General features: G+C 38.9%; 1 protein-coding gene across 1 annotated transcript in view; it reads right to left on the reverse strand.

Moving 5' to 3' along the window:
• Positions 1-14,280: 14,280 nt before the first annotated feature.
• LOC140245110 (uncharacterized) overlaps positions 14,281-26,063 on the reverse strand; it is a 53,113-nt gene continuing 41,330 nt past the window's right edge. Inside the window, exons 3-4 of the mRNA XM_072324707.1 lie at positions 20,101-20,186; positions 14,281-17,574 (exon numbers count right to left, since the gene is read on the reverse strand). Coding sequence (XP_072180808.1) covers positions 17,534-17,574; positions 20,101-20,186 — 127 coding nt within the window. The 3' untranslated portion in view covers positions 14,281-17,533. The remainder of the gene's footprint in view (positions 17,575-20,100; positions 20,187-26,063) is intronic.

Raw genomic sequence — 26,063 nt, forward strand, 5'->3', positions numbered from 1 at the left:
ATATTTTTCTTCTTTCTTTCGTTCTTTTTTTTGTGCCTTTTCTTCATTTGCTCTTCCCAATCCACGTGCAGGAAGATGAAGAAAGGGAAGAAAGAGAATATGGATTCGAAACCTCGATGTACAACACGTCACGAGTGAGATATGAGCCATATATCCCACGGGTTATACAACCCATGAGCTTGATACTAGGCAAATAGGGCCCATGATTTCGGCACTAGACAAACAAGGCCCACACATGCAACACTAGGCAAAACAGGCCCATGAGTCCGACACTAGGCAAACAATTAGGCCCCGATTCTGACACTCATTACATCAAGGGGCTTAATGTACGCAGTGTCGGTCTCGGGGGCCTCTTTTGCATAGTGTCGGACTAGTGGGTCTTATTTGCCTAGTGTCGAGCTCATGGGCAGTATGACTGGTGGGTTGTATGATTTCTTGACATTTTTCTTATCAATGTCGAGTTCGCGAGCAGTATGAATAGTGGGTGTGAAGCTAGTGGGATGACTCCAACTGGATATCAGAAGATTTGAATGTTCTAAGTAGCATGTAGTTTGTGAGGACCCCACTTCACTACCAGTGTTCAGAAAAGACGTCCAAGTGATTTGCATTGGCTGCAAACCTCTGAAAATCGTAAAACCTGATGCCATACTGACATAGTTTTAGCACAGAAACTATATAGACTGCTGGCCTAGACCTTCAACTTTCAGAAAGCAATGTGATAAGAAGAGTGAGGAGATAATGTATTTTTCACTGCTTTCTTGAATCGTCATAAACATTCAGTGTGATGATGGATGTGTATGATTCCCATACCGTCTAATCCACACCCCTCGGCGTAGCCCTTTTGGCATGTGAAACACGGCTGTCGACGTGAGTAGTGTGATTGTATGCATAATGTAAAGCAATGTAACAGCAGTGAAACTGCATTGATGTGGCACGCACGTTTTTCGAGACTTTGACTTGAATAAGACTTCCTGAGATACACTAGTCGAAACAACTCAGCTATAGCTGTAAATGTACGAGTTACGCGTGTGCTTATGCATTATAGCTTACCTGTACAAAGCTCGCTACACGATATCACTTTCCGATGACGGCGCCAATGTTATGTTGCATGTCAGCATGTATCAACAATTTACCTCTGATTTTCACAAAATAAATCAATTTCTGAAGTCATCCAAGTTTGAAATGAACAATTAAGTCAAGTCGTAATAGGCATTATTAGCATTCTTTATAGTAATAATATTCCATTATTCTAAATATAGATAAGAATTTCAGTTATGATTATTCTTTTAGAGTACTTCATGTAAGTTGTCTTATGTCGATAAACTAGTGGTTGCTGTCTTGCCTAAGTCGGAGTTGCATCGCCAAGACGTAACTATGCATTTGTTTGTTTGTTTGGCTTTTTGTTTGCTCATCTCAAGGCTCCTAATTGTCGTTTATTCTTTTTTTTTTCGAAAGTGTATTACAAGTTTTTCAGGGATTTTAAAATCTGTCCTCTCCCACAACAAGTCTTGAATAATAATGTTATTATTCATAAGACTATAGAAAATTGTCAATTAATCTTCCTGTAAAACACCACGATTGAATGTCACATTTTGTGTTAAAATATTTGAAAAACATTAGTTTGGGTCGACCAACGAACTCAAGGGAATCAGTCACTTCTTGTGTTCTTGTTTTTCGCTCCCAAGAAGTCTACAATCCCATGCTGATTGTCTGTAAATTAGCATGCAAAGTTTCAGAAGACGAAAAACAAAAATCACTGCAAATTTGTTTCATTGCCAGTTGTACCGTGTTGATTTCTTTACAAGCCCGGGTGAGCGCATTTCACTTTTACCTCGGCAGTTTGACGTTTAAGAAATTCTTAATGCTATAGAGCAACCACTTTATTCTGCTGAAAAAAAAAAAAAACACGAATGGGGAGTGTGAACTCAGCCTTTTGGCACCAGATTTTTTTTTTTCTAAAGAACAAACAAACAAACAAACCTTGAAGTGCCGTAGGATGCGGCTAAAATGTAAGACGAAACAAAGAATATTAGCAGTTGAAATTTTGACCCATAAACGGAGGTCATCATAATAATACCATCTTTAAAGTCTATGATGGAAGCTCTTTAAGACTTGTGTCACCGATCAACTTGCCAGCCGATTCAACATTCTTTGTTTTCATGTCATAATTATATTTGTGTGCGTATGTGTGTGTGTGTGTGTTTGTGCCATACATGCCAAAGGAGAAGGGTTGTATGCATATACAACCATGCAGTCACTTTTTGGTGTTTGCTTGTTTGTTTGTTTGTTTGTTGGTTGGTTTGTTTGTTGTTGGGTTTTTTTTTTTGGGGGGGGGGGAGGAAGGGTCCTTTTCAAAGATACGTTCCTATTTTATGTAAGGCAACGCGCTAAGCGTTACATTCACGTTCACGATATGGTAAATGATGACCAACGTGTACTTTCTGGCGAATTTGAGAAGCTGTCTATTTAGGTTTAAACCTTCACTTACAACCTTATGTGAATGAAAAAAAAAAAGGACACACACACACACACACACACAAACAAACAAACAAGAAACACAATTAAAAGAGTATAGTTGGACCTCTATCCAGGGCGTATGTCCTTTTTATCATGCCTGTCTCGTACTTCACGTGAATACATAAAGACACGCACAAACTCTCTCTCTCTCTCACGCACACACACACACACACACACGCACACGCACACGCACACACACAGACACACACACAGACACACACACACACACACGCTTTCCTCTTTTTGCCTCACTTTGAATTTTAAGTTGGTTGTGCCGAGCTTCCATTCATTTAATCTAAGAGGAGTTGTGATACTGCGTAACTCGTTGATTTGATCATTCGTTCTGTCACTGAACGCGCAACCCACGCAGGTGACTTTGAAACGAACTTTCGGAGATAACTCCGTCTTCCTCTTATTCGTCATCAACAGGCACACACGCACACACACACACACGCACACACATACACACACACAAATAAGTATACACCCTCACACATACATCAGTACATACACTTTGCTAACATTGATCATAGCGTACTCATGCATCGATCTGCACTCAATAAAATCTTTTCTCAATGAATCACAGTCTCTCTTACAAATCTAATTTCTCTCCGTGTCTCTTCTCTCATCTTTTCTGTTTATAGTTTTTTCTCTGTCCTTTCTATTATGCTGCTTCTTCCTCTCATTTTACGCCCCTTTTCTCCATCTTTTAAATTTTGTGTTCTTGTTTCCACACTGCACGAATAATTAGGTCTTCATCGACACCAATTTGTGCGAGGCAGTCTTGCGAAAACTGTTGTGATGCGCCGTTAGATTAAATTCATTAGTTGTCAAAGCATTGTGCTGATCAAACGGATCGAATAGACACAGGGGATCTACCTCCGGACAGAGTCCCTACTAGTGAACGGTGAGAGCAACTAAACGTGAAAGAAAAAACGAAATAAATAAGATATACAAAAACAAACAAACCCTGAGTTTCTGCGAGGAATGGAGATTGAGAACAAGACGAAGTGATGTGTGGGGCCCTTTTGGTTAACAATCAAAGAACCGCCGAGAAAATTTGCAGGTGTATCACAAGGCAGTACGTTCAGATGGATATTTCATTCCTCACATTACCCTGAAGCGTTTGTCCCCAAATAAGTAAGATTGCTCAACAACAACAACAAAATCAAAAGCGTCGCTCTTGGTGTAAACAAAATGATTAAGGATCAGACGGATGTTCTTCCAAATCAATCTGTATATCAAATCAGGACGAATAATGCAACAAATAATGCGATCGCCTCCTTAAAAACTAGGCTTGCAAGGAATTTATGGCGGGCCGTTCGAGACCATTAACATGTACGGATTTTTCCAAAGTTCAGCCTTCCCTATAGCCCTTCGGGCTACATTTCCTTTCTTATCAAGAGCCTTTAATGTCATACAGAATATCATCTGGCATCAATCTATGTGATTTCAGATTCAGCTAAAGACAGAAAGGGAGAAAGGCAGACAATCTTGAAAAATCCAGGGCAGAACAACACGACCCCTATAAAGTATGTTAATAGGGGTAAGGGAAACTGCTATTATAGGTCATCTTCATGAATACGGTATAATGCAGACCAATACATCTATCCATAAAGTTTTGTATCAACCCCTCCCCGTCCCACTACTCAGATTTGCTGCCGAGTTCAATGGCAGTGTGTAAAAGGTGCAATATTAATAGCATATACTGGCACAGTTTATTGTACTATACCCACAGAAATGTGGGAAGAGTTGGCTGTTAATGCGAGGCAAGAATTATATTTTCCTCCTCTTCTTAACTAAATGACAGTGTCTGCCGTACTTTGCCTCTTCTCAAAAATGAAAGTTGCATTCTCCAATGTCTTCTCGCAAATTACAATTTGCGCTCTCTCCCCAGCCCCTGCCCATGCCCCCTCCAAAAGAGAGAAAGAAAGAAAAGAAAACAACTGAGTACGACCGTCTTACATAGTTGAGCTGACATGTTGCAGAAAAGCACCAGAAAAAAAATGCAATCATAACATGCATCGCGCAGTAGCAGATTTAATTTAACCGAGGTCCGTCATAAGCTTTCAATACCAGATAATGAAAACTTGTCGTAATGTCCTCACAAGAGCTGCAGACGGGGCGATGCGAGAGAGACGGAACGTGGCAACTCTGGAAATGTACATTTACGGAATGGAGAGCGTATAATAGTGATAGATCAGTATCGTTTAAAAACACGAACTATTTAGATCGAATTGTACTCAGTAATGCGTCATGGAGATATATAATATATAAATGGGACAACGCATAATGACTTGAAATGGAGTCCAGTCAAATTCATACTACATTCTACATCGATTTTCATCATTTCCAGATTGCTCTGTGCACAAGGGGTCACCCTTATAGCAACTTGTCCCAGAAGCATCGGAGCAATTGCTCCAATGGTACTGTACAGCCCCACCAGACCCCCCCCCCCGAAACACACACACACACACGCACACACACACACACACACACACACACACACACACACACACACACACACACATAATCACCCCCACACATAAACACCCCTTCCCAAGCCCTCATAACCTGCAGAAGAAAAGATTTTAAATCATTTTTGGCAGAAATTACAACAAAACAAAGACTTGTACGGCAATCTGTATGAATTATAATGGGCCGCGATTAGCATAAGGCCCGTCGGCGTTTGATATAACTAGAGCAATTTGCGTGGAAAAAAAAAAAGAATAGGAGCAATTGACTATTCCTCGCCAAGTTCATGATTTATGAGGAAGGAGGCCTAAGCGTCTAAAACGAAAAGAAAACCACAGGTAACTACATGTATATTGCTTTAATCAGTAGTATCCCTGTAAAACCTCAAAAGATAAAAAGCACACTCTCTTGAAGATCTGAAAGGGTGTCCTTGGCATCATGAACATGAGTCTCTCACTATGTTAAAACCTTGTCACACCTTTCCCGGCAAGCCTTGGGTGCGACTTGGCGAAGAATATTTTTGTTGTTGTTACCCGGAAGTCCCCGCAGATGACCCGCACATGACAGTATTTTGCACGTATCTCGCCCGTAGTTACCCGGAGTTGCGTAAGCAAGTCCTATTTACCCGCTGCCAAGTTTAGGACCTGTCACACCTTTCCGGGAAAGCTACGCGGCCTTGTTGCGTGTGGGGATTTTCCAGCACGCAGGACAATTTTTATCGGACGGATAAGGATTTGGGCGAGTTTCGTATGCGTCTTACCTGCTGGACCCGTGCTACTTACTTTATACTTACGTGCATTCCGTGTGACCTGCGTGTCAAGCGCACGGATGGCGAGTAAAGGCTGACAACTCGGTGAAGGAATCCCTCTGAATGAATTTGATATGGCAGAAGTCCCACAGAATGTCATTGTCTTGCCCGCAGCCGACTCTCAACTAAACAGCAGAGAGTGACTTGGGGCAGCTACGGGCCTCCTACTGGTCTTCTGCGTGGACCTCTGCTGGCAAACCCCCGCGACTCATCCGGAAAAAAAAGTTTTTGTCGTGATCAAAACTTGACTGCGGGTAAATCGGACTTGCGTTCGCACCTCCGGGCAACTACGGCGAGATACGCGCTAGGTACTGTCAGGTGAGGGCCAACTGCGGGGAGCTCCGATAGCATTTTTCCCCAAGCTTCCCAAAACACGGTGTGACAAGGCCTTGAGCATGCTCAAAACTTGTTCCGGGTGAGTCGCGGGGGTTTGCCCGCAGAGGTCACGCAGAACACCAGTAGGAAGCCCTTAGCGGCAGCACCTCGCAGGCAGTTCCCACGCAGGCACTTCGCAGCTGTAATGCAGGCACTTTGCAGTCCCCGTATGTCGCTCGTAACTGAAAAATGATCGATTTCGAAGCTCTCACGCAGGTCACACGGAATACACGCAAGTAGCAAGTAAGTAGCACGCGTCTAGCAGGTAAGACGCAAGTACGGAACTCGCCAACATCCGTGTCTTTCCGTAGAAAGTTCTCCTTCGTGCTAGAAAATCCCTACTCGCAACAAGCCCGCGAAAAGGTGGAAAGGTGTGACAGGGCCTTACAGTAAATTTTATTGGAACAGAGTTGTTAATGTAAAGGTGTAGTTCCGGGTAGATAGTTCCGGATAAGCAGTTCCGGAAACGAAAATAAAACGATAACTCTGAATTTTACTGCGTGTCCTAAATATTGGGATAATCATATAAGATGGAGCTGACTGAATTCTTTAAATTTGCACAAAATAAGACGGAAACTAAATAGAAAATACAAATTTGAGACTAAACATGAGCTCTAATCTTCAAAAACTTGTATTTGGTTCAAAAGTGCAGCAATTACAAGCGCTTTGAAAAAAAAAAAATCTGCAAGCAAAACAAACAATAGTGTGGTAACACCAATGGCCTCACACGGAAAGAAAACAAATAAAAATACATTATTCTGATATTTTGTTATCAGACATAGCGATGAGTAGTATAAGAACTCTACCCAAAAGATACAGCAGGCAAATTTGGTTTCTAGGACGTGATAGGTTAACACAAATTAAAATGAAAAGAGAAAGGAGATATATTAAAGTAGGACGAATTAGCAATTCATCCCATCATCTCTGTAAGAAGTTAACACAACTGCGGAGGGAGTGATGAGAAATGTTCCGACGCTATTCATCGCGGTGGTCAGCATGAGGTCCTATTACAAATAAGTCAAGAGTAAAGTTTCGTCTTTTGGGAACAGTGAGGTTGGCGCATTTTTTAATCTTTTAAAGCAGAGGAGAGAATTTCGTGTGCGACAGAAGTGGAACAAGAAACGTGCTGCGGAGGAGTATAGTCGTAGAAGGAGAATAAATATCCAAGATTAACCAAGATATAAGAAGATGAAAAAGCAGAAATAGTTCCATTCCAGATCATCGAAGATGTTCCTTTGGTTCTATCTTAATTTGTAGTATGTGTCACGTTAAAGTCCATTGCACTTTGAGGTTTACATTGCCGAGTTATATAATTGTACATCTTCTTGAGGTACTTACGAAATACTGGAATATCAAAGCCGTGTCCAATGCACATTCCTGGGATAATGCACTGAATATTATTATGTTCCACTCCATGCTGCACGGATAGAATGACCTTTTTTAGTTTAGCGTGTTGTCAGTAATCCATTAATGCTCCCCCTTTTCCACCAGGACATGTGCTAATTAATCAAAGGCGGACACAGTTATATACCTTGGACATGATTTATCACCTGATATGTAAGATATGGGGTTTGCTCTCGTCCGACTTATTTCTAATTGGTTTTGAAGGACAAAGATCGGGCACAAAGATAAAAAAGCATCGTTATGAGCACATGATTTAATGGCGTCCTCATCGGATCAAACTGTGCATATTGCTGTTTGTATAATTGCGACAACCATCTGAAAAGCGTTCATTCTTTGTGCTGCTAGTTTTATTTTTTTTTTGTAATAATAAGAATGAATAAAACCCTGACACTACAAAAACAAACATTTCATAGTTATAAAAAGTCTCTCACCAGTATATGTACCTTCTCAAAGGTCAAATATTTTTCACACTCTACCAAACAACGGTCACATCTTGAAATGTGATATTCTAATTGCATACTTTTATGTTGAGGAAGTATCTGAGCTAGTGAACCGGTGGAGTTTAAAACATCCATGCCCACAAGTTTTCAGACGTTTGAATGGCGTTATGTTCTAAAAGCAACATGTGTCTGTGGTTTTACCAACTCTACATTATTAGTGCGGTTTTTTCTTGTGATTGTCCGTCGCATTTGTCTTTTTCCTATTCTCCTTCTTTATCATCATTCTCCTGGTTTCAGATTTAGTCTTTCTTGTCAGGGTTCCGTTTGAAAATATTTAGTGAGAGAGAGGATAGGTTTAGGGAAGTGGAGGATATGCGGGGTACCCTCTCGAAAAGCATGTAAACCAACAACGTGACGCAACTCAGCTGAGGTCATTCCTTCAGATAGACAAAAACAAGTCATACAGCCCACGAGTTTGACATTAAAAAAACAAAAACAAAAACAAAGGTCCGTGAGTCATGCAGCCCACGGGTCATACAGTTCATGAATCATACAAGCCCTCGGATAGGACATAAAATGGAGGTCCCGTGTGTGAGAGAGTCACAACTCATGCAGGTAAAAGATCCCGCTTCATTCATTCATTGCAAAGAGCAGTGTGTTTAACCCGGTGAAGTGGTCCCGCCTCACATCCAGCTGGACCCCATGTAAGACCAGCTTTGCATAGATGAATATGGGATATCCAGCCATCTTCTCAGATAAAAAATGAACAAACAAACCCATGAGTCATACAGCCCACGAGTCATAAACAGCCCATGAGCTAGACAGTGTGAATAAGGCTAATAAGGCTAATGAGCCCGACATCAAGTAGAATAGGCCAACGAGCTGTATGGTCCTCCAGCTCGACACTAGGCAAATAATGCCATAGCTTTACACTATGCAAATAAGCCGATCAAGACCGACAAATAAAGCAAAATAAATGCCTACATTAAGCCCTCCGATGTAGTGTCGTTATCGTCGGCCTTTTTTTCGCCTAGTGTCGAGATGGTGAACCGTATCGCTCGTAGGCCTATTTTACTTGATGTCGAGCTTATGGGCCTTCTATCTGCAGTGTCTAGCTCGTGGGCTGTCTGACTCGTGGGTTGTATTACTCATGGGCTGTGTGACCCGTGGGTGTCGAGCTCACGACGTGCACTGATACAGTCGGTGTTTTTTGTGCCTGCTCGTTTTTTGTGCCTGCTCGTAAACGCTCACTTTCAGTACAACGTTTTGGCATATTGATCCTTGGCTATCTCCTACAGATATTCTACAAATTTTGATCCCGATTTTTCTCTTTTTCCGTATCCATGAATTTGTAATAGTGCGAGGATGTGTTATCGTTTCCTATACTTATATTTTTCCTGTCATCCCATTGGTTACGTATTTGTCTGTTAAATAACGAAGGGACAATTTTACCGAAACCAAGACAAATGGATGTATTTCGGGTCTAATAATTATAATAAGTGCAAAGATTTTAAATGTAACATCACAAAAACTACTGGATATCGATCATAAAGTCATTGCAGATATATGAGTGTATACATGTTAGATTACTTGCTATTCTAAATTGCTATACATGTTTATAGGGTCAGTCGCTTTATCAGAAATAATTCAACCGACTTCATGAGGCAGAAATTTTGTTTAAATTTAAATTTCATATGCACAGCCGAGATAAATAAAATAACGATGTCCTTGAAATACGTGTAGAGATTGGAGTGAAAAGCCATGTTTGATTTAGCAATTATTTTCGTCTTCCTTCAACCGCGTGATTGCATTTTCTTACTTTCCAGGTCAGCAGTCAAATGGCAATGATATAAATCAAACAGAGCAACGGGAAGGAATCAAGATTTGGTGACCAGGCTGTTTTTAATCTTCACGTTCACTCAACTTCGTGATTTACATTTGACCCCTCCTGTCTTTCTTTCCTCTTTCTCTCTCACGCACACACACACACACACACACACACACACACACACACACACACACACACACACACACACACACACACACACACAACACCCACAATTGCACACACATACACATACAAACAATTAAAACGGCAGTTCCAATAGTGAGACAACAATTTATATTCTACAAGTGTACTACTTGCATTGTTTGAAGATTAAGGAAAAAAAAAAAACCCTCTTCTCCCTACTTTTGCATATTCTCTACCCTACCCTAATATATGAAGAGTTTCATCGCAAAACGAGAAAAGAACTTTATCCCTGTCATTTGAAGGATTTCGATAAACCAGTTTGCTGTATCTGATGATCAATTAACTTTAAAATAATATAGCCTGTTTTGTTGTCAAACTCTTCATATATCTATGTCTATATTTACCTATCTATCAATATATTTATCTATGTACCTATGTATCTATGTATATATGTATCTATGTATCTATTTTATCTACTTATTGATAGAGTGTACTACCGTTATAACGAACACGGTTATAACGAAATTCTGGTTACAACAAAATAAAAATTCAGGCCGTAACCAGTTCGTTATAACTGTGTTCGTTATAACGGGAGTCCACTGGACTACTTTTATATTTCCCTATAAGAATTTTAGCTGAAATTGCAATACAGTTGACACCCGCTAAAACGAAGTCCTCAGAACCGGCAATTTCATTTCGTATTATCGAATTTTCGTTATAACCAAACAAATAAACAATAAAAAACATCGGTAGGATAATGTTGCGGCCAGAATTTTTATTTTGTTGTAACCAGAATTTCGTTATAACTATGTTCGTTATTACAGGAGTCCACTGTAATACTTTTATATTTCCCTATAAGAATTTCAGGTGAAATTGCAATACAGTGGACACCCGCTAAAACGAAGTCCTCGGAACCGGCAGTTTCCTTTATTAATATCAAAATTCCGTTATAAGCAAACAAATAAACAATAAAAAAAAAACATTGGTAGGAAAATGTTGCAGGCAGAATTTCTATTTTGCTGTAACCAAAATTTCCTTATAACCGTGTTCGTTATAACGGCAGTGCACTGTAGGGCCTACAATGACATATTATGAATGCATGAATTGTGAAGGCAGGGTAATATGGCTGATAAAGCGTGACTTGCTACGTATCGGATAGAAGCATGCACATCAGTCGGCAAGGTGTCAGTAAAACACATCCCTATGTTTGCCCAACTGCACCCACTAATAAAACAAAGAACATTTCCATTTTCAAGAAACCTAAACGCTGCATGTTTCCCTACAGATAATTTCTTTTTCGTTATTATTGTTTTAGTTCTCAGCAAAGCGATATGATAAGTACAGTGTATGAATGACTGCGGTAGCTTTACACTGCGGGCAAATGAATGAATCATGTGATTTCGCGGAACGACACTCTATGATACCTCGAAAGAAACGTGTCTTTCTCTTTCAGTCATTTCCAAGCATGAGAGAGAGAGAGAGAGGGACAGCAGACAGACAGACAGACAGAGACTGCAGAGAGAGAAAGAGAGAGTACCTCAAACCCTAAGTAGGAGTTGACATGTTTAACATATTTTTATATTGCAGGAGGTCATTGATGATGGCCTGATGAAGTTTCAAATACATATTGATAGAATACATGCGTCTCATTACCCTAAATTTCGACGAATCTTTTCTAGTTGCTCATGATTTATTCATTCATTCACTTATAACTCTCGATGAACAATTAACAATCTTCAGGGAAATTACTCCATCATATTTGCTTACTAGGCCTTCAAGGTGTACACTTTCGGCCTCTATTGAAGCAATTATTATCGAAGTGCAGTCCTGTCTAATAGTTTGTTCCCAGAGGGAGCAAAATCAGTCAAACGGGTATGTTACATCATTTCCATTAACTTATCAAAATTTAACTCTGATAAGATCGTGGATTCCGGGCCTGTTCTTCTAATTTATGAAGTCCTCACGACGTGCCTCCGAAATGTTGCTTAACTGAATGACCTTAATATTTGATGAAACGCGGCAACTTGAGGGACAATTGATTACGTATTCAGGGGCTCTTTACCCATTTCTTTGTCATTGACATGTTGATTTACACTTAAAGAAGATTTCAGGTGGGTTTCCTTTTTTTTTTTTTCAAATCGCTTTCGCTAGAATGAACCGATGTCATGATCTCTTTCAGATGTCCGCCGATGGCTGGATGTCAATACTTCCCTTGGCATCGTCCCAATTTGTTATTACCCTTTATTAAATTTTACAGATGGCCTCGTCCTTGTGAAACTTGAATATCCTGTTTACAAGTGTTTCCGTGTTCTTCCTGAGGGTATACAAAATGATTTTCCTTTATTTGTAAAGAAGTAAAGATTTGTAAAGATAAAAACTGTTGAACTGAACTTAACTGAATTGAAAAGGGGAATGAAGACGGAAAGAAGTAATGTTAAAAATAAAAGACTATAATCTTTGTGAAATGTCTTTGTTTTATCGTTTTGAACGGGTAGGGTCATTGTATCTTTCATCTCTCTTCGAATCTTATCAGAAGTGAATTCCATTCAGTCTCTTTCGCCTGTCGTCACAACCGCGTCGGAGTTCCACGCTGAGAAGCTAGCCGCCTGACCACTATTTGCCCGCCTAAATCCCTTAATGCGGGGGGACAGGGGACTAATAATTTCCCGACTAATTGCGGGGAGAAGATGGACGTTGATGGTGTATAATTGCCTCGTCCCCAATCAAAGACTGTTTGTAATTCGCCGGATGAGGGCTGCTAAAAGGTGGGCATCAAGGGATAATAACAAGCCGCGGGCTTTGAGTGATCGGAGGATAGAAGTGACAGAACTTGTCGGATGATAACAGAGAGAGTGAGTCCGAGACCATAACAGATGCGAGCAGGAAAAGGAAGCGAAGATGGGAAGATGGGGGGGGGGGGGAGGGAATGAGAGGTGGGACTTGTTAGACGAGGTGACAAGAAGACAGCATACGCCTCTGAAGGTGATGAAACAGAAAGCGTCAGAAAAACATCCATGCACAAAGGGGGGGGGGGACATTGACTCGGACCACAATGGCTGTTTTTTAAAGGTTGCGCGCAAAAATCAAAGTGGCGACGGAATTCCGTTATCGGCGCTCATTCATGTCCTTAAACTACTTCTCAATGACGTGAGAGTCGTCATCACGTTACTATGGTTACCTTGATGTGAAAATTACAAAATATGCACGGTAATCTGCTTGTAAGTGAGAAGTTGTAAATGTTTCTCACCATCAAGGATTTGAATATCTTATCTACCTTCTTCCAGGCCCGGGAGGCGTTATTGTAGTTTCAAACTTTAAAATCTTCCTGAAACATGTTTTAAATATTGGTGTTTTAATGCCTATCTATGTAGTGATCTCATTGGCAATTTTCTTGCTGTTTCTATATGGAGGGCGTTAACGAGCCGGTGGTGGCATTGGTATTACTACAGAACTTTCTAAAATGGGATGAATGCAAAATGGCAAATGTTAGATGACTTTAAGTAGACGGTTCACAAGACAGTTTTACCAGCAAAGGTCGTTATTGAGGACGTTGTTAATGCTTTGTATCCAGGAAGACACATCCGGGACAAAGTCGCAACTATACTGTTTTGATCTTGTTAAGTGTGTGTGTGTGTGTGTGTGTGTGTGTGTGTGTGTGTGTGTGTGTGTGTGTGTGCGTGCGTATGATCGTTTTTACGTTTGCAAATCATTGTCACTCTGGTTATATCCTTTGTCTTTGATATAATGCCGTGAGGAACATACGTGCCGATAGCATTCCAGTGTACACCGTAAGTATTGATAATCATCTTTGATATACTAGTACGTTATTTCCTGGTAATTGTCTTCTGGTCTTGCTACTTGCTTCTCCTTTGAAAGAATTCAACGTTCAATAACGTTCTTACGGCATCACTAACTAGGAGCCGAAGGGACACGATTGTCTATTCAACCTTTGTCATGATCGTGATGAACACGTGTTCAATGTCTGAACACAGATAAAAAATGTTGTATCTTGTCTTATGTACATATTGTATTATACATAATATATCTCTCTTTCTCTCTCTATAAAAAAAAAAAATTCATATGTGAAGATGCAGATACACACACACACACACACACACACACATACACACGCACACACGCACGCACACACACACACACACACACACACACACACACACACACACACACATGATAATAATGTTCCTGCTACACCCTGCCGTTTAAACGTATAGTAAACCGCAACCAAGATTAAAAAGACAGAGGTTGTTGCCGGGTTTTTTTTTTTCAGTTGTGATTTATTTTTCAAAATGCTGAAGAAATCTATGTTACATTACAATGTCTTCATGTCGATAGCGAAAGCGCTGTGATATAACAAACAGAAGAAAAATATGATATGAGCAGTTTGTCGTCTGTTAGTAATGTATACACAGGTCAAAGGTGAACATAGGCTAATTTCGTTTACTACCAGGTTTATGTGCAATGTTGTAACATCAATATCCGGTGTCGTTTACAATGTTCCTCTGCTAGGACGACAGAACGAAATGACCAGAAATGAATGCATAAATGGAACATTTGCCTCTGCCTTTAGAGGAGAGGAATACATAAGAAAATAAAAGAGACACATTTGTCGGTAGCCATCGAAGAAACACAATAGAAATAGCCATCATTTGATTTGGGTATAATATACGTGTTTGGACGGGACAAATATGTCAATCGAATTCAGCAAAAGATTTTATCCAGCATTTTCGGTGGAGAACAGAAACGGCATGAATATCCTCCAAATGAAGTGTAATGATAATGACCGTTGCCTCTCTAGACTGCACAAACCCATCACCATTCGGTAGATTACTTGTCTGCCCTTTGTAAGTCTGATATTCATCCGATTTTTACAAAAAGCCAGTAGATTGAATTCTGAGTCCACCGAGATTAGCCCCAAATGCACGGTCTTGAAACTAAATACCGATCCCAAGAATACATTTTACACAACTCTCTTTACGATGGGGAAACTTCTCTAAATGACTCGCAGTAAAATGACCATGAATACGGTGTGCCTTGTGCAAAACAGATTTGTATCTTTCTGCGTATCCCAAAAAAAAAACCAAAAACAAAAACAAAAACAAAACCAAATCTTTGTACCGAAATACGTTGGCCTCAGTAGGGTCTCTTTTCAAAATGACTCCAATTACTTAGTCAACTGTTAGTGATGACCACCAGCTATTAGCTGATTAGATTGATTTCATCCCTAATTCATTCCGATATCTTTTTCTATGATGATGTTCATTATTCCCAACGTTTGTCATTCCAAAGTACACAAATTTCGTAATCCTAGATATGCACTGGTTCGAAAACGAGATAGGAATCGTTAATCATTATTTTGTAATTTCAAAGTTTCGATATTCCGAAGGTTCGATATTATTCAATAATGAAATAAGGTTCCTTAGTCCGACAATGAAAACAAAAAGTGCGTATTATACGCACGAACCTCCGGAATAACAAACTTTATTTCATTTTCGGAACAATGCACGTTGGGAATGACACGAACCTTCGGAATAACGAACGGTAACTTTGTTCTATTCCTAGGACAGTCTGCTACATCACTTTTATAGCCTTACTTGCAGGATAAGACGATAAAAAAGAAATCAACAAGGAAAGAAGAAAGTGTACACAGACGATATCTTCTTGTCTTCATATCGTAGGTGATGTTTTTCGTACATGTCAATGCAGCTTAACCAAAACTGATAGTATGAGACTCAATTATTTGAGTAATAACAGAATCATCCCTTTCATAATCCAGATAGCATTAAAAACTGATATGGAAATCCTCGAGCGATTACAGCGTTGATGGCAGTGTTCATTTTTTTATCTTTATTTTTTTTTTTTTTATAATGTCAACATTGACAGGACCCGGCCGGGATGGAGGAACCACTGCAAGTACAACGAAAACTCCACTTACAATCTGCGAGACAATAGACCTATCTATAGTACTAGAGATATTCCAGAAAAATAGGGAAAAACAACAATTTGCTTTCGACTAGTCATATTTCAGTCACACTTTATTTTTAACATTACAACTAGGAAAATCCACTTTGACTCGAAAGTAACGACAAGGAATTTAATTCTGTATCCTACGTGAAAACATTTACGGTTTTAGAATTACCAGTGGGCTGAACTGATTTATTGTTGATTCACCTGACATGGGGCCATCACAAAAAAAAAAAAAGAAGAAGAAAAGAAAATCACGTCGTACTGTAACGGATTCCTACAAGATCATTGTAAGCTTTCTTTATCGAAGACGAAGAGATAAGTCCCCATAAAAATTACAAGGATGTTTACCGAGAATGAGGATTTTACTGAGCGGACACAGCATTATGACTTATTCACCACGCAATATCTTTTTTTTTTTTTCTCTCTCTTTCCATCCTTTATATGACGATAAGTCTAAAAAAAAAAACAACAACTACAACCCACGTGCAACTTCAGAAGAATTGCGGCAATGTGACCACAATACACCTTGCAACTGTTGCAAGTGAACACATAAGCGATGAAACCAATGATTCGTGCATGCAATTAACTTGCTCTTTGCTTAATAACATTAGTTGGACCATTGGTGAGACAAGACCTTGTATAATATGCACGCTGTGTAACCGTGTGGTGAGGGTATCAACTTGAGCGAGGAGACAAAATGCATACTTTTCACTCAGAAGTCTTAAGGCCGAGCTGTATACAACAGGTCACTCTTACGATAAAATATACAAGACGTGATAACAGACGTGATGCAGAATTGACCTGCGCGCTACAGAATCCGTAATTCCAGCGATACAATTACATCAACAACACAATGCAATCAATTGAGATTATTATAATGTATTAAACATGAAACATCACACTTTTCCTCTTCTTTTTTTAAAATCTTCATTGTTATTCCTCATCACAGAAATATATAACTTTAGAGAGCACCTGGTTAAGTGTAAGATACAATTCAACCGTAACACATGTTCCCGCAAACAAGAAATGAAAAATACCGAAAAGGGGAAACAAAGTATAACTATACCGACAAACAAGAATAGATTGACATGAATGATCATGACCGTCAAATTAGGGTTTCCGTGGTGGTAGTAAATGAAAAGAGCACAGATTACTATCATATTGTAATATGACTTTTCGTCCTTTTGCGAACAATATGACGTCAATGAAAATTTATCATTCGTATTCAGGTGATTAGATTTTTCCCCGTGCCAATCCAGTTTTAATGTAGACAATGCACAAATACACCGACAATATTTCATTTTCAATTTTAATTCCCGAAATCATCTCTCCTTTATTTCAGATTGGTATATAGATTGATGAACTATCGATTCGACGCGATCTCGAATGTGTTAACCAGGTATGACTGTGAAAATGGAGGTCACTTTTTTGGTGACTTTGGAACAATCTAACAACAATCCAGATAATGCAAGAAAACTTCATAATTTGGGGAGTGGACGGTTGGGGGCAACGAAACAAAAAAAAAAAAAAAACTGAAGAAAAAAGACGAAGAGAGCGCTAGTACGGCAAATATCCTGTTTTCCAAGGTAGTTCGTTACCTGTTGAAGATAAAAACAAAACAAAAATATAATGTGATACAATGGTAACAGCATGAAACGTAAGTGTGACCCGTCACCACAATAGCCTCATAAAGACATCTGGTAGCGATATTCTGACTTCGGTTTGACTGAATTTACCAAAAACAAATTCCCCAAGCAATGTATTTGCCCCCACTTTATTAGCTAAAGGAGGGAGAGCGAGAAAACCGTCAACGAAATAAATCCGGTTTTGCCAAAACTGCAGGTCAAGCGTAGAGGGTTGGGCATTTTAAATACAAGAGCTTATTTCAAGATGCCATACTAACCATCTTCGTTAAACAGAAATGTTCACGTGTCAAAACATTCCTTTACATTGTAATTGGATAGGAATTCTCATGCATTGGAATTTGGCAGGGTTAAGGGTCTTGTTTTTCAGTGGAACCCATACAGTCTTTTGCCGCTTCCTTGTTGTTGTTGGTTTGTTGTTGTTGTTGTTGTTGTTTTTTTTTTCATGTCGGCGACTTTATAAGGGTAATGTGGTAATCGGGCACAAAATGTCAGTACGGTGATTTTGATAGTTGTGAGGAGTTGACAGGATAATGAGACACATCAGCATCACATCAGCTTCTGTCACTAATTCGTCGTAATTTTTCACCAAACATCATGACATTATACATTGAGGGAGAAATGGGCTATAAGTTGGCCTATCATTTCTGCCCAGCAAACATGGCGTAAATAGGAATAATGTTCATTCTTGTTCGACGGCTTCTGTTACACAGTTGCCGTCTTGTTCCCACAAAAACAAACAAGCAAGCAAGCAAACAAATTACACACTTTTGTTAAACCTTCTCCTACCTATATCTTACAAAATAGAGTTCCCTGGAGGATGAGACATAAGACTCAATTCATCATCCTTAGTTTTGTTCAACTCCTTTACAAGTTGAGAACTTGAGTTTTTTTTTTTCTTCATATAGTTGTGTGGGATGTTTAGTAGCGGTGACATGGAGATTTCTGACTATTCAACAAGTAACAGAAGAACCCGTGAATCACATTTCTCATCGAAACGATCAAGTTTATACCAGGTGATTGAAGCACACGTTCTATGATTCATACTACATTTCATCGAATCGTTTTACGAGGTTACGAAATACAATCTCAATAATTATGTATTGTGAAATTTTACGAAAATAAAAGAAGAAATAGCCGACAAGGTCACGCCCTTGACGATCTGATGCGAAGAGGGGAATACCTCTTAACACCTTTCATAACCATTACGGAATGTATGCATGAGATACGGGGAGATGTTTACTGGTAAAGGCAACTGGTTGTGTAGAGTCTACGACAATGCTTAAACGTCTTATTAAAGCATGACTTTTTTAACTGGCATTTACTGCCAGATTCGTGTTTTTCATGTGCTTTTTTTTTTTCTTTCCGTAAGTTTTTATCTCTAGGTACGGCCGAAGTGAAAGGATGCTGATACAGCTATTTTCCTGGCATTAAGATATTAGCAGAAACATCTGTAGAGCTTTTTCGTTAGAATGAAAAACAAACAAACAAACAAACAACAACACTGTAGTCAAAGAAGATCTGGAATCAAACTCTCCTGTGCTAGCGAGTGGTCACTACGTTTATTGATGCATTCTGTCGTTGCCAGTGGCTTCATGAATAACGTCATTTTGTTACTTACGCTTTCATTGACTTCATTTTATTTACACACAGACACATTTTTTTTTCAGTACAAGCAATTCGATGAAGTAGCTACCAAGATGGATAGGACAGCAGTCCATTCTGTAGTAATCTTAGAAACGAAAAGTGTCAATTTTTTTTTTTCTGCTTGTGACCCTCAGGCACGTATCATATCACGGGTGTAGATCGGAAAACGTTGTGAATAATGCATCACTTTGTTCGCTTGTATTAACTCTTAAAGCAAGGAATCTGAGTTAGGAATCTGGCTCGATCCTATGTCCTGTATGTGTTTTGAAAATTACATCCATCTGATGCAATTATCGCAAACTGCACAACTTTCTATCCGGTGATGTAAGTTGACATTCATTCTCTTTACAGCCCGTATATCATTCATTTTCACGTAAAAATATAAAGCGATACCATTAATTACTACAAATTAATACTATTGATTAGTACAAAATTTGAATTTTTTGCTTGCGTTAATTATATCTGTGCAAAACATGCTATTTGTACACAAAATGTGCATTCTGAAAAAAAAAATAATCTGATCAATTTGAGAGAATTTGATTAACGAAATCACAAAATCTGGAACAGCAGAAATGATCTATAAAACAAATTCAATTCAAAGGGCCCTTCTTTGCCTTACGGTCTGTTAGGTTTTTATAATACTTTGTATTTCTCGGCTTAATGTCCAATCCCTTTTTATTTTCTTAACACATGCGTTTTGAACATTGCATTCTGCAGCTCATAATGCCAATGGTGTTTATATGATCATGAAGCTATTTTTGTTCCGCGCCCCCCAGGTGGCGCTTCACATGCGAAGAGGATTTCACTCTGATTGGTCGAACTGGATGACCTCACCTGTTTGAAGGGCTCTTAGGATGTGTGAAAGATCCAATTCACTATCTCGTACTAATTGCGTCAGCTTCCTTCGATTTCTGCTGTGTCTGAAAGATATTTAAATGCATAGTGGAAAATGGCTTGAATGGCATATCATTTTTTTTTTTTACACAAAATGATATTATCACACGCATAGACGGTTTGCAGAAGTAAAACAACAAAGGCAGAAAGAAACAAGGTGACTGTCTCCGTGGTTTCTACGTGTAACAAATAAGAATACATCAGCTTTCTGTTAGTTCAGCCTCCTTTCTTTTCTTTAATTTCTCATTCTTTACTCTGTCAATTTCTCCCGCAATCATGTATATTTTTATATACACATAATTTATGTATACATGTATTAAATTGAATATAAGGTCATATAGGTTTATATGTATTAACGTAAACAGGTTTAGACATTGTATAACACAATAATGATAAAGTATTCATCATGGATATATTAGCCTACATGAACTCGACGGGAAGATCATAATTCTGTTGACCTATTTTGCTGAAAGGGTTCGGCTCCTGACAAGCTGCGGACACATTATTTGTTCCCCGTTTAAATTCAAGTGTTTTGAGGTCATTCGTCACTTGTTTTGGGTGTAGTTAACCGAATTTTGATCGGTCTCACGGGACAAGGAATTTCATTTTGGCGACAGAATGAAACAATGAGAGCATAACTTTCCAACTTTAAGAGAAAACAACAACTAAAGTGAGGGTCGTTAAAGGTGAACTCCAGATGACTTTCAGAATTTTGCATTTGAACATCTGTAAGTTGGTTATACTGGGGTGCAGAGTTAAAGAAATTATGGTGATTGGGGAAAGTAATCAGAATAATTGCAAAATGCATGACAAATCACAGTGAGCAAGGATGATGACATAGCTTCCACAAGTCCACTATACATGGCACTATAGATTTATGAATTACATGATTATGACAATTGTCTGGAATTCCCCTGTAAAAGTAATGATGTAATGTCGTCAAAATCACCAACTCAGTAGACATTCATAAACACAGGCATACCGACATCACTGTGTATGGCTGTGGTCAAACATTGTACTTTTAACCTTTCATTTTCGCCAAATACCACTTTTCATACCAACACGGCTTTGCCACCATTTTTTTCCACCCATGAACAAAATCAAAGTGGATGAAATTCATAATTGCAAAATAAATAACTACTTAACATATATTCTTTGACAAGTGGATTCCATGAAACTCACTCCGTAAATCAAAACGCTTCTACACCAGAGGAAATTGACATTTTGAGGCACACGAAACTGTTTAAACTATCCGTGCACTATCCATGCAAAATGAACCCTTCGTTCTGGCTCTGTGAAAAAAAAAAAGGAAAAATGCAAAGTAACAAGGTAGCAAGCGCATCTTCCACTAAACTGTTTTAAAGGAACGGTGTCCCTCCTCATAAGTAGGTGTATGAAACATGAACAATTCCTTCTAGTCAATGGGTAAATATTGCAGCGTGGTCTGGTGGTTCTCGTATTACATCATTGCGTCCATAAAGAACAGAATGAGTAGGCCTACATAACATTCAAATCATGCAGTTACTGGAAACCAGTCCTTCGTGAATCCAGCTAGGTACCTTCGTGTCTTATAGGCAACAAAGAGCAAGTGAACAACGCAAACTCAATTTGACAGAATCGCAATATTTGAAAGAGTTGTTGTGAAAACCCCTGAAGTGGAGTAGTTTCTGTCAAGATTCCACGTGAGAAGAGAGGACCCAATCATCCGAAGTGTTTTCCGACGTGAAGAAAGACGTTGACTTTAAGCGATTTCCCACTAATCATTTCAGAGTCTTACGAACCGCTTTCCAAAACGGGCTCCTTTGCCCTGAAATTTGAAATACGTATATAATTGTGCATATTCTTGATGGCAATATTTTTCATGTACATCAATCACCTGTCTGTCACTATACACACAAACAAACACACACACACACACACACGTGTGCGTGTGTGCACATACAGCTGAGTTAATAGCGTGTCTGAAAACTGGGGAAGTGTTTATATACTTAAGTCCTTCCTTCCTTCCTCCCTTGATTAATCAATTGATTAATTAATTGATTAATTAATCCATTCATTCATTCATTCATTCATTCATTCATTCATTCATACAGCCACTTCATACATTTTGTGATTAGTCAGAAAATTTATGAGAAGTTAGAGACATTAGCATTAACATTAAAGATACAGAGAAAGTTTTTATACTCTGCATTTACACCTATATAGCAATAGTTACATGAACTAATTCAGGAGTAGCACTGCTACCAGCAAATAATGGGCTGTGGATTGCAGCCTCCCTTGTCATAACAGGTATAGCGAAATACTCAATGTTACAAAGAATATAGAGAAACAGCCGTATTTGTTTTCATTCACCAGTCAATTGTAAAATCGATCCGCAGTCTCTAGCTCTTCGTCTTGACTGGACTGTCATTACACATTCATAAACCGGGGCCCCGCCAATAATGGGTTGTCTGCATCGATTAAACTCAAAGACTTAAAATCAGTTCACTGACCTTTCCAGCTAGTCTATTTTCGATGTCCTCGTGATTCTTAAATTCTGCCCAAAAGCTAAAGGTTTTTGATATTCCGATCAATATGCTTGCGGGCGAATTTTAACGCAGGAGCACCGATTAAGTAGCGGCAAGGAGTAATTCATACATATCAAATATGTTACCATCATTTATATCATATCACGCCACAAGGATTGGCCCACATGTGTGCATTTGCAAGCACACACACACACACACACAGAGACATACACACACATACATTGCGCTCAGAGAGCGTACAAGGCACAAATTGGTGATGCCAATAGGTTAATGAGAACTATATAGTTTATGATGTGTGATATTGGTCGTGCTATGTGTTGTGATGTGATTTTGGATATCATATGACATTTGAATGAAAAAGAGGAGATTTGGATAACTTTGATGTGGCAACAATCTTTTGGGAATAACAAAAAGAAACATAAATATGGATTAATAATAGGGCGATGCAGTACGTCGTAATCACAATTTTAGAATAAAATGAAGAAGATGATAATAACTCTCTTAAATGTTTTTTTACAGAATAGAGAAGTATGTGTAAGCGACAAAAACAGTCAGTGAACAAGTGCCGGACTTTTTTCTTAACCAGTCCCAAAGATTTGAAATACGGAAAACATTCCTCAACTCAACGTTGAAAATCAAAGAATTGAAAACCCGACTTTCACAGTGCGATAACAGTTCACAGGACTTTTGAGTGACAATCTGTCTTGTAGCTCCTATAAGCTGCACAAGAAAAAAATAAGAAGAGAACATGTGATGTAGCTCAAGAAGCCGAGCTCCGGCGAACCATTTGATAACAAAAAGGGAAAACGAGCCTTTAAAAAGAATGAAAAAAAGAAGAAGAATATGTGTGTATGATCGTCTATTGAAATTGCAAACAGCTTGAACCCGTAAAATTTGCACAAGTGTACGCTAGCAAATGGCGCCTGTTCGAGCGGCGTACCATCAAATGGACATCAGCAGTTATTTTACCGGGATTAAGTTACCTGTAGAACCACGAGTGCAAGGACAATGCTTGAGGACAGTGTTTGATTGGCCAATTCATCTCACTGTGCCTCCCCCTCCTCGCTGCATCGCTGTTTACTGATCAAGCATACCATCGCCAACCACAACTTGCACAATGACGTTTTTGCAAATGAGCGCTTGCTCAGCAAAAAGCGGAAAACATATCAATTTTCAAAATACACACTTAATGATACATTTGATTTCTCGACAATCACTTACAAAACTCAACAGTGAATAAGATACCTCTAGCGTGGGAGAGAAAAGAATACACCCCCCCCCCACACACACACACACACACACGCACACACATGCACACATGCGTACATACATATACATATATCTGTATATAAAACATACGTACATAAAATCATTATCTTTTTGTGCATTGTATGGCGCTCCTTAATATTATTTCCAGCGTTATCTGCTAGCAATGTCCTTCATTGCCAAAACAAGACAAGTAAAAATATTGCATCTACAATTGAAATCAGCATTTAATAAAAAAAAATGGAGAAATAGCAGTTACAGTTAACATGCATTGGCTGTAGGAGCAGACCTTTCCTGTTGTCTTGTATCAAAATTCATGATGTGTCTTTTCCCACAGACTGGTTCCAAAACATTTTCTTCACTAGCTCCTTCCGATTATAGTTTCTTAGGCATGCAGGGACCCACTTTGTATTCATCAGTTGATGCAACGTAGAGCAGGGATCTTTTAAGCTTTGTGGTTGTTTAACCATTTTTTTTTTTTTGTAAACAAAACATGCATAGAATTTAAGCGCATTGCAGCAACGGTCTATTGCGTAATTCTATTTCGCGTCTAATGGCTGTATAATCAAAAACAGTGAATGTTTGCAAAAATATTTGGTAATTTGTAAATATGCTTCGGCGTCACTCATTACCACCATTTTTTTTTTTTTTTTTGGTAGACTTACAATGTAAAAAAAAAAATGGTCTTCTCCACCTGATGCACAAAATATTATATTCTTTCCGGTCCTCCCTTAATACAACTTCACACTTCACGGGCCAGCTGCGTTACTAGATACAACTCTTAATGAAAATATGAAGCTATGTGACCTTCCTGATAATTGCGAAGCAGAAGCCTCTTGGAGACAGACAAACCAACAAACGGATACAAATCGGCGAGAGGATGGGATGTCCGGTCACATAAATAGGCGCGATGTCGAAAACGCCTCGGGAAATAGGAGGAGGAAAAGGTCAAATAATTCCACCTGTTTGTTCGTAGGAAGAAAAAGAGGTGCAGTCAAGGATGGGAAGTAATGAGGTCATCCACCTGTCGATACATATCATTTAACGTTTAATCTTGCAAATGGACATCACCATGAAATAATTTCGCTTGGCAACACCAAGGTTATTTCTTTCGGTCGTGTCACTCAGAGTAATTTGTTTCATGGTAACAAGAACGAAGGGCGGCGGGGGGGGGGGGTGTCGAGTGGAGAGGGAGTACAACTGCATCAAGACGATCAAATATAAGAATTGAAGTACTGCCTTTCTTTCGTACAGCAAATATGCGTGTCGTTTCTTTCTCGACTGATGGAACTGTAAAGACCTAGCTGTCGGGCCTTGAGCTGCAGATCACGGTAGAAGGAATGTGTTTGGAGATAGACAGAGATCACAGCCGTATTAATGATAATAATGATATGGAACATTTATGTAACGCTTAAGACGAAAATGTTTCACAGCTTTCTTTCTACCGGCGCAATTGGACACTAGAATATTCTCTTCTAGCCTTATTTAACATGGTATTCAGTATTCTTTTATTATAGTGTTTATAGTATTCTTTAGTATTTATAATAGTCTTTTATTATGAGCCCTTTTTCTGAGACATAACTATATTATTTTTGGTACTGAATAATATCACTGTAATTATCAATATTTGCATAAGCTCCTATGTGAAGTTATTTTGTATGCACTCCCCTGCGGAGACTTCCAATATGAGCTTCCTCGTTATGAGCTCCCTCATTATTATGGTATATCTAATATTCTTGTTTGATACTTTTACGATTTATCATATTTGACTTATGTCAGTATTGTCTTGGGCAAATTATTTGTTGCATAGGGACCCATTTCTTCTCTCTTTCTTCTGTCTTTAAAACACAACACTTAGTGAACAATTGAAACATGATGCATGATTTATTGAACCTCCTTTTCATACAATAGGTGGTCTGTGAAATAACAAGGGGGAACTACCGAACTGGATCACAAAGAACTTATTTGCCTTCCTTTGCTTTCAATAAACATGTTTATTTTGTATCTAAACGAACAGAATACGTACTGTACATAATCACGCTATACAGATTATTAAAAATCCTCTCCGTTTGAAAGATATAACCCGTGACAAAATGAGCAATACTTTTC

The sequence above is a fragment of the Diadema setosum genome, chromosome 22 (assembly GCF_964275005.1).
Source record: "Diadema setosum chromosome 22, eeDiaSeto1, whole genome shotgun sequence".
Taxonomy (NCBI): domain Eukaryota; kingdom Metazoa; phylum Echinodermata; class Echinoidea; order Diadematoida; family Diadematidae; genus Diadema; species Diadema setosum.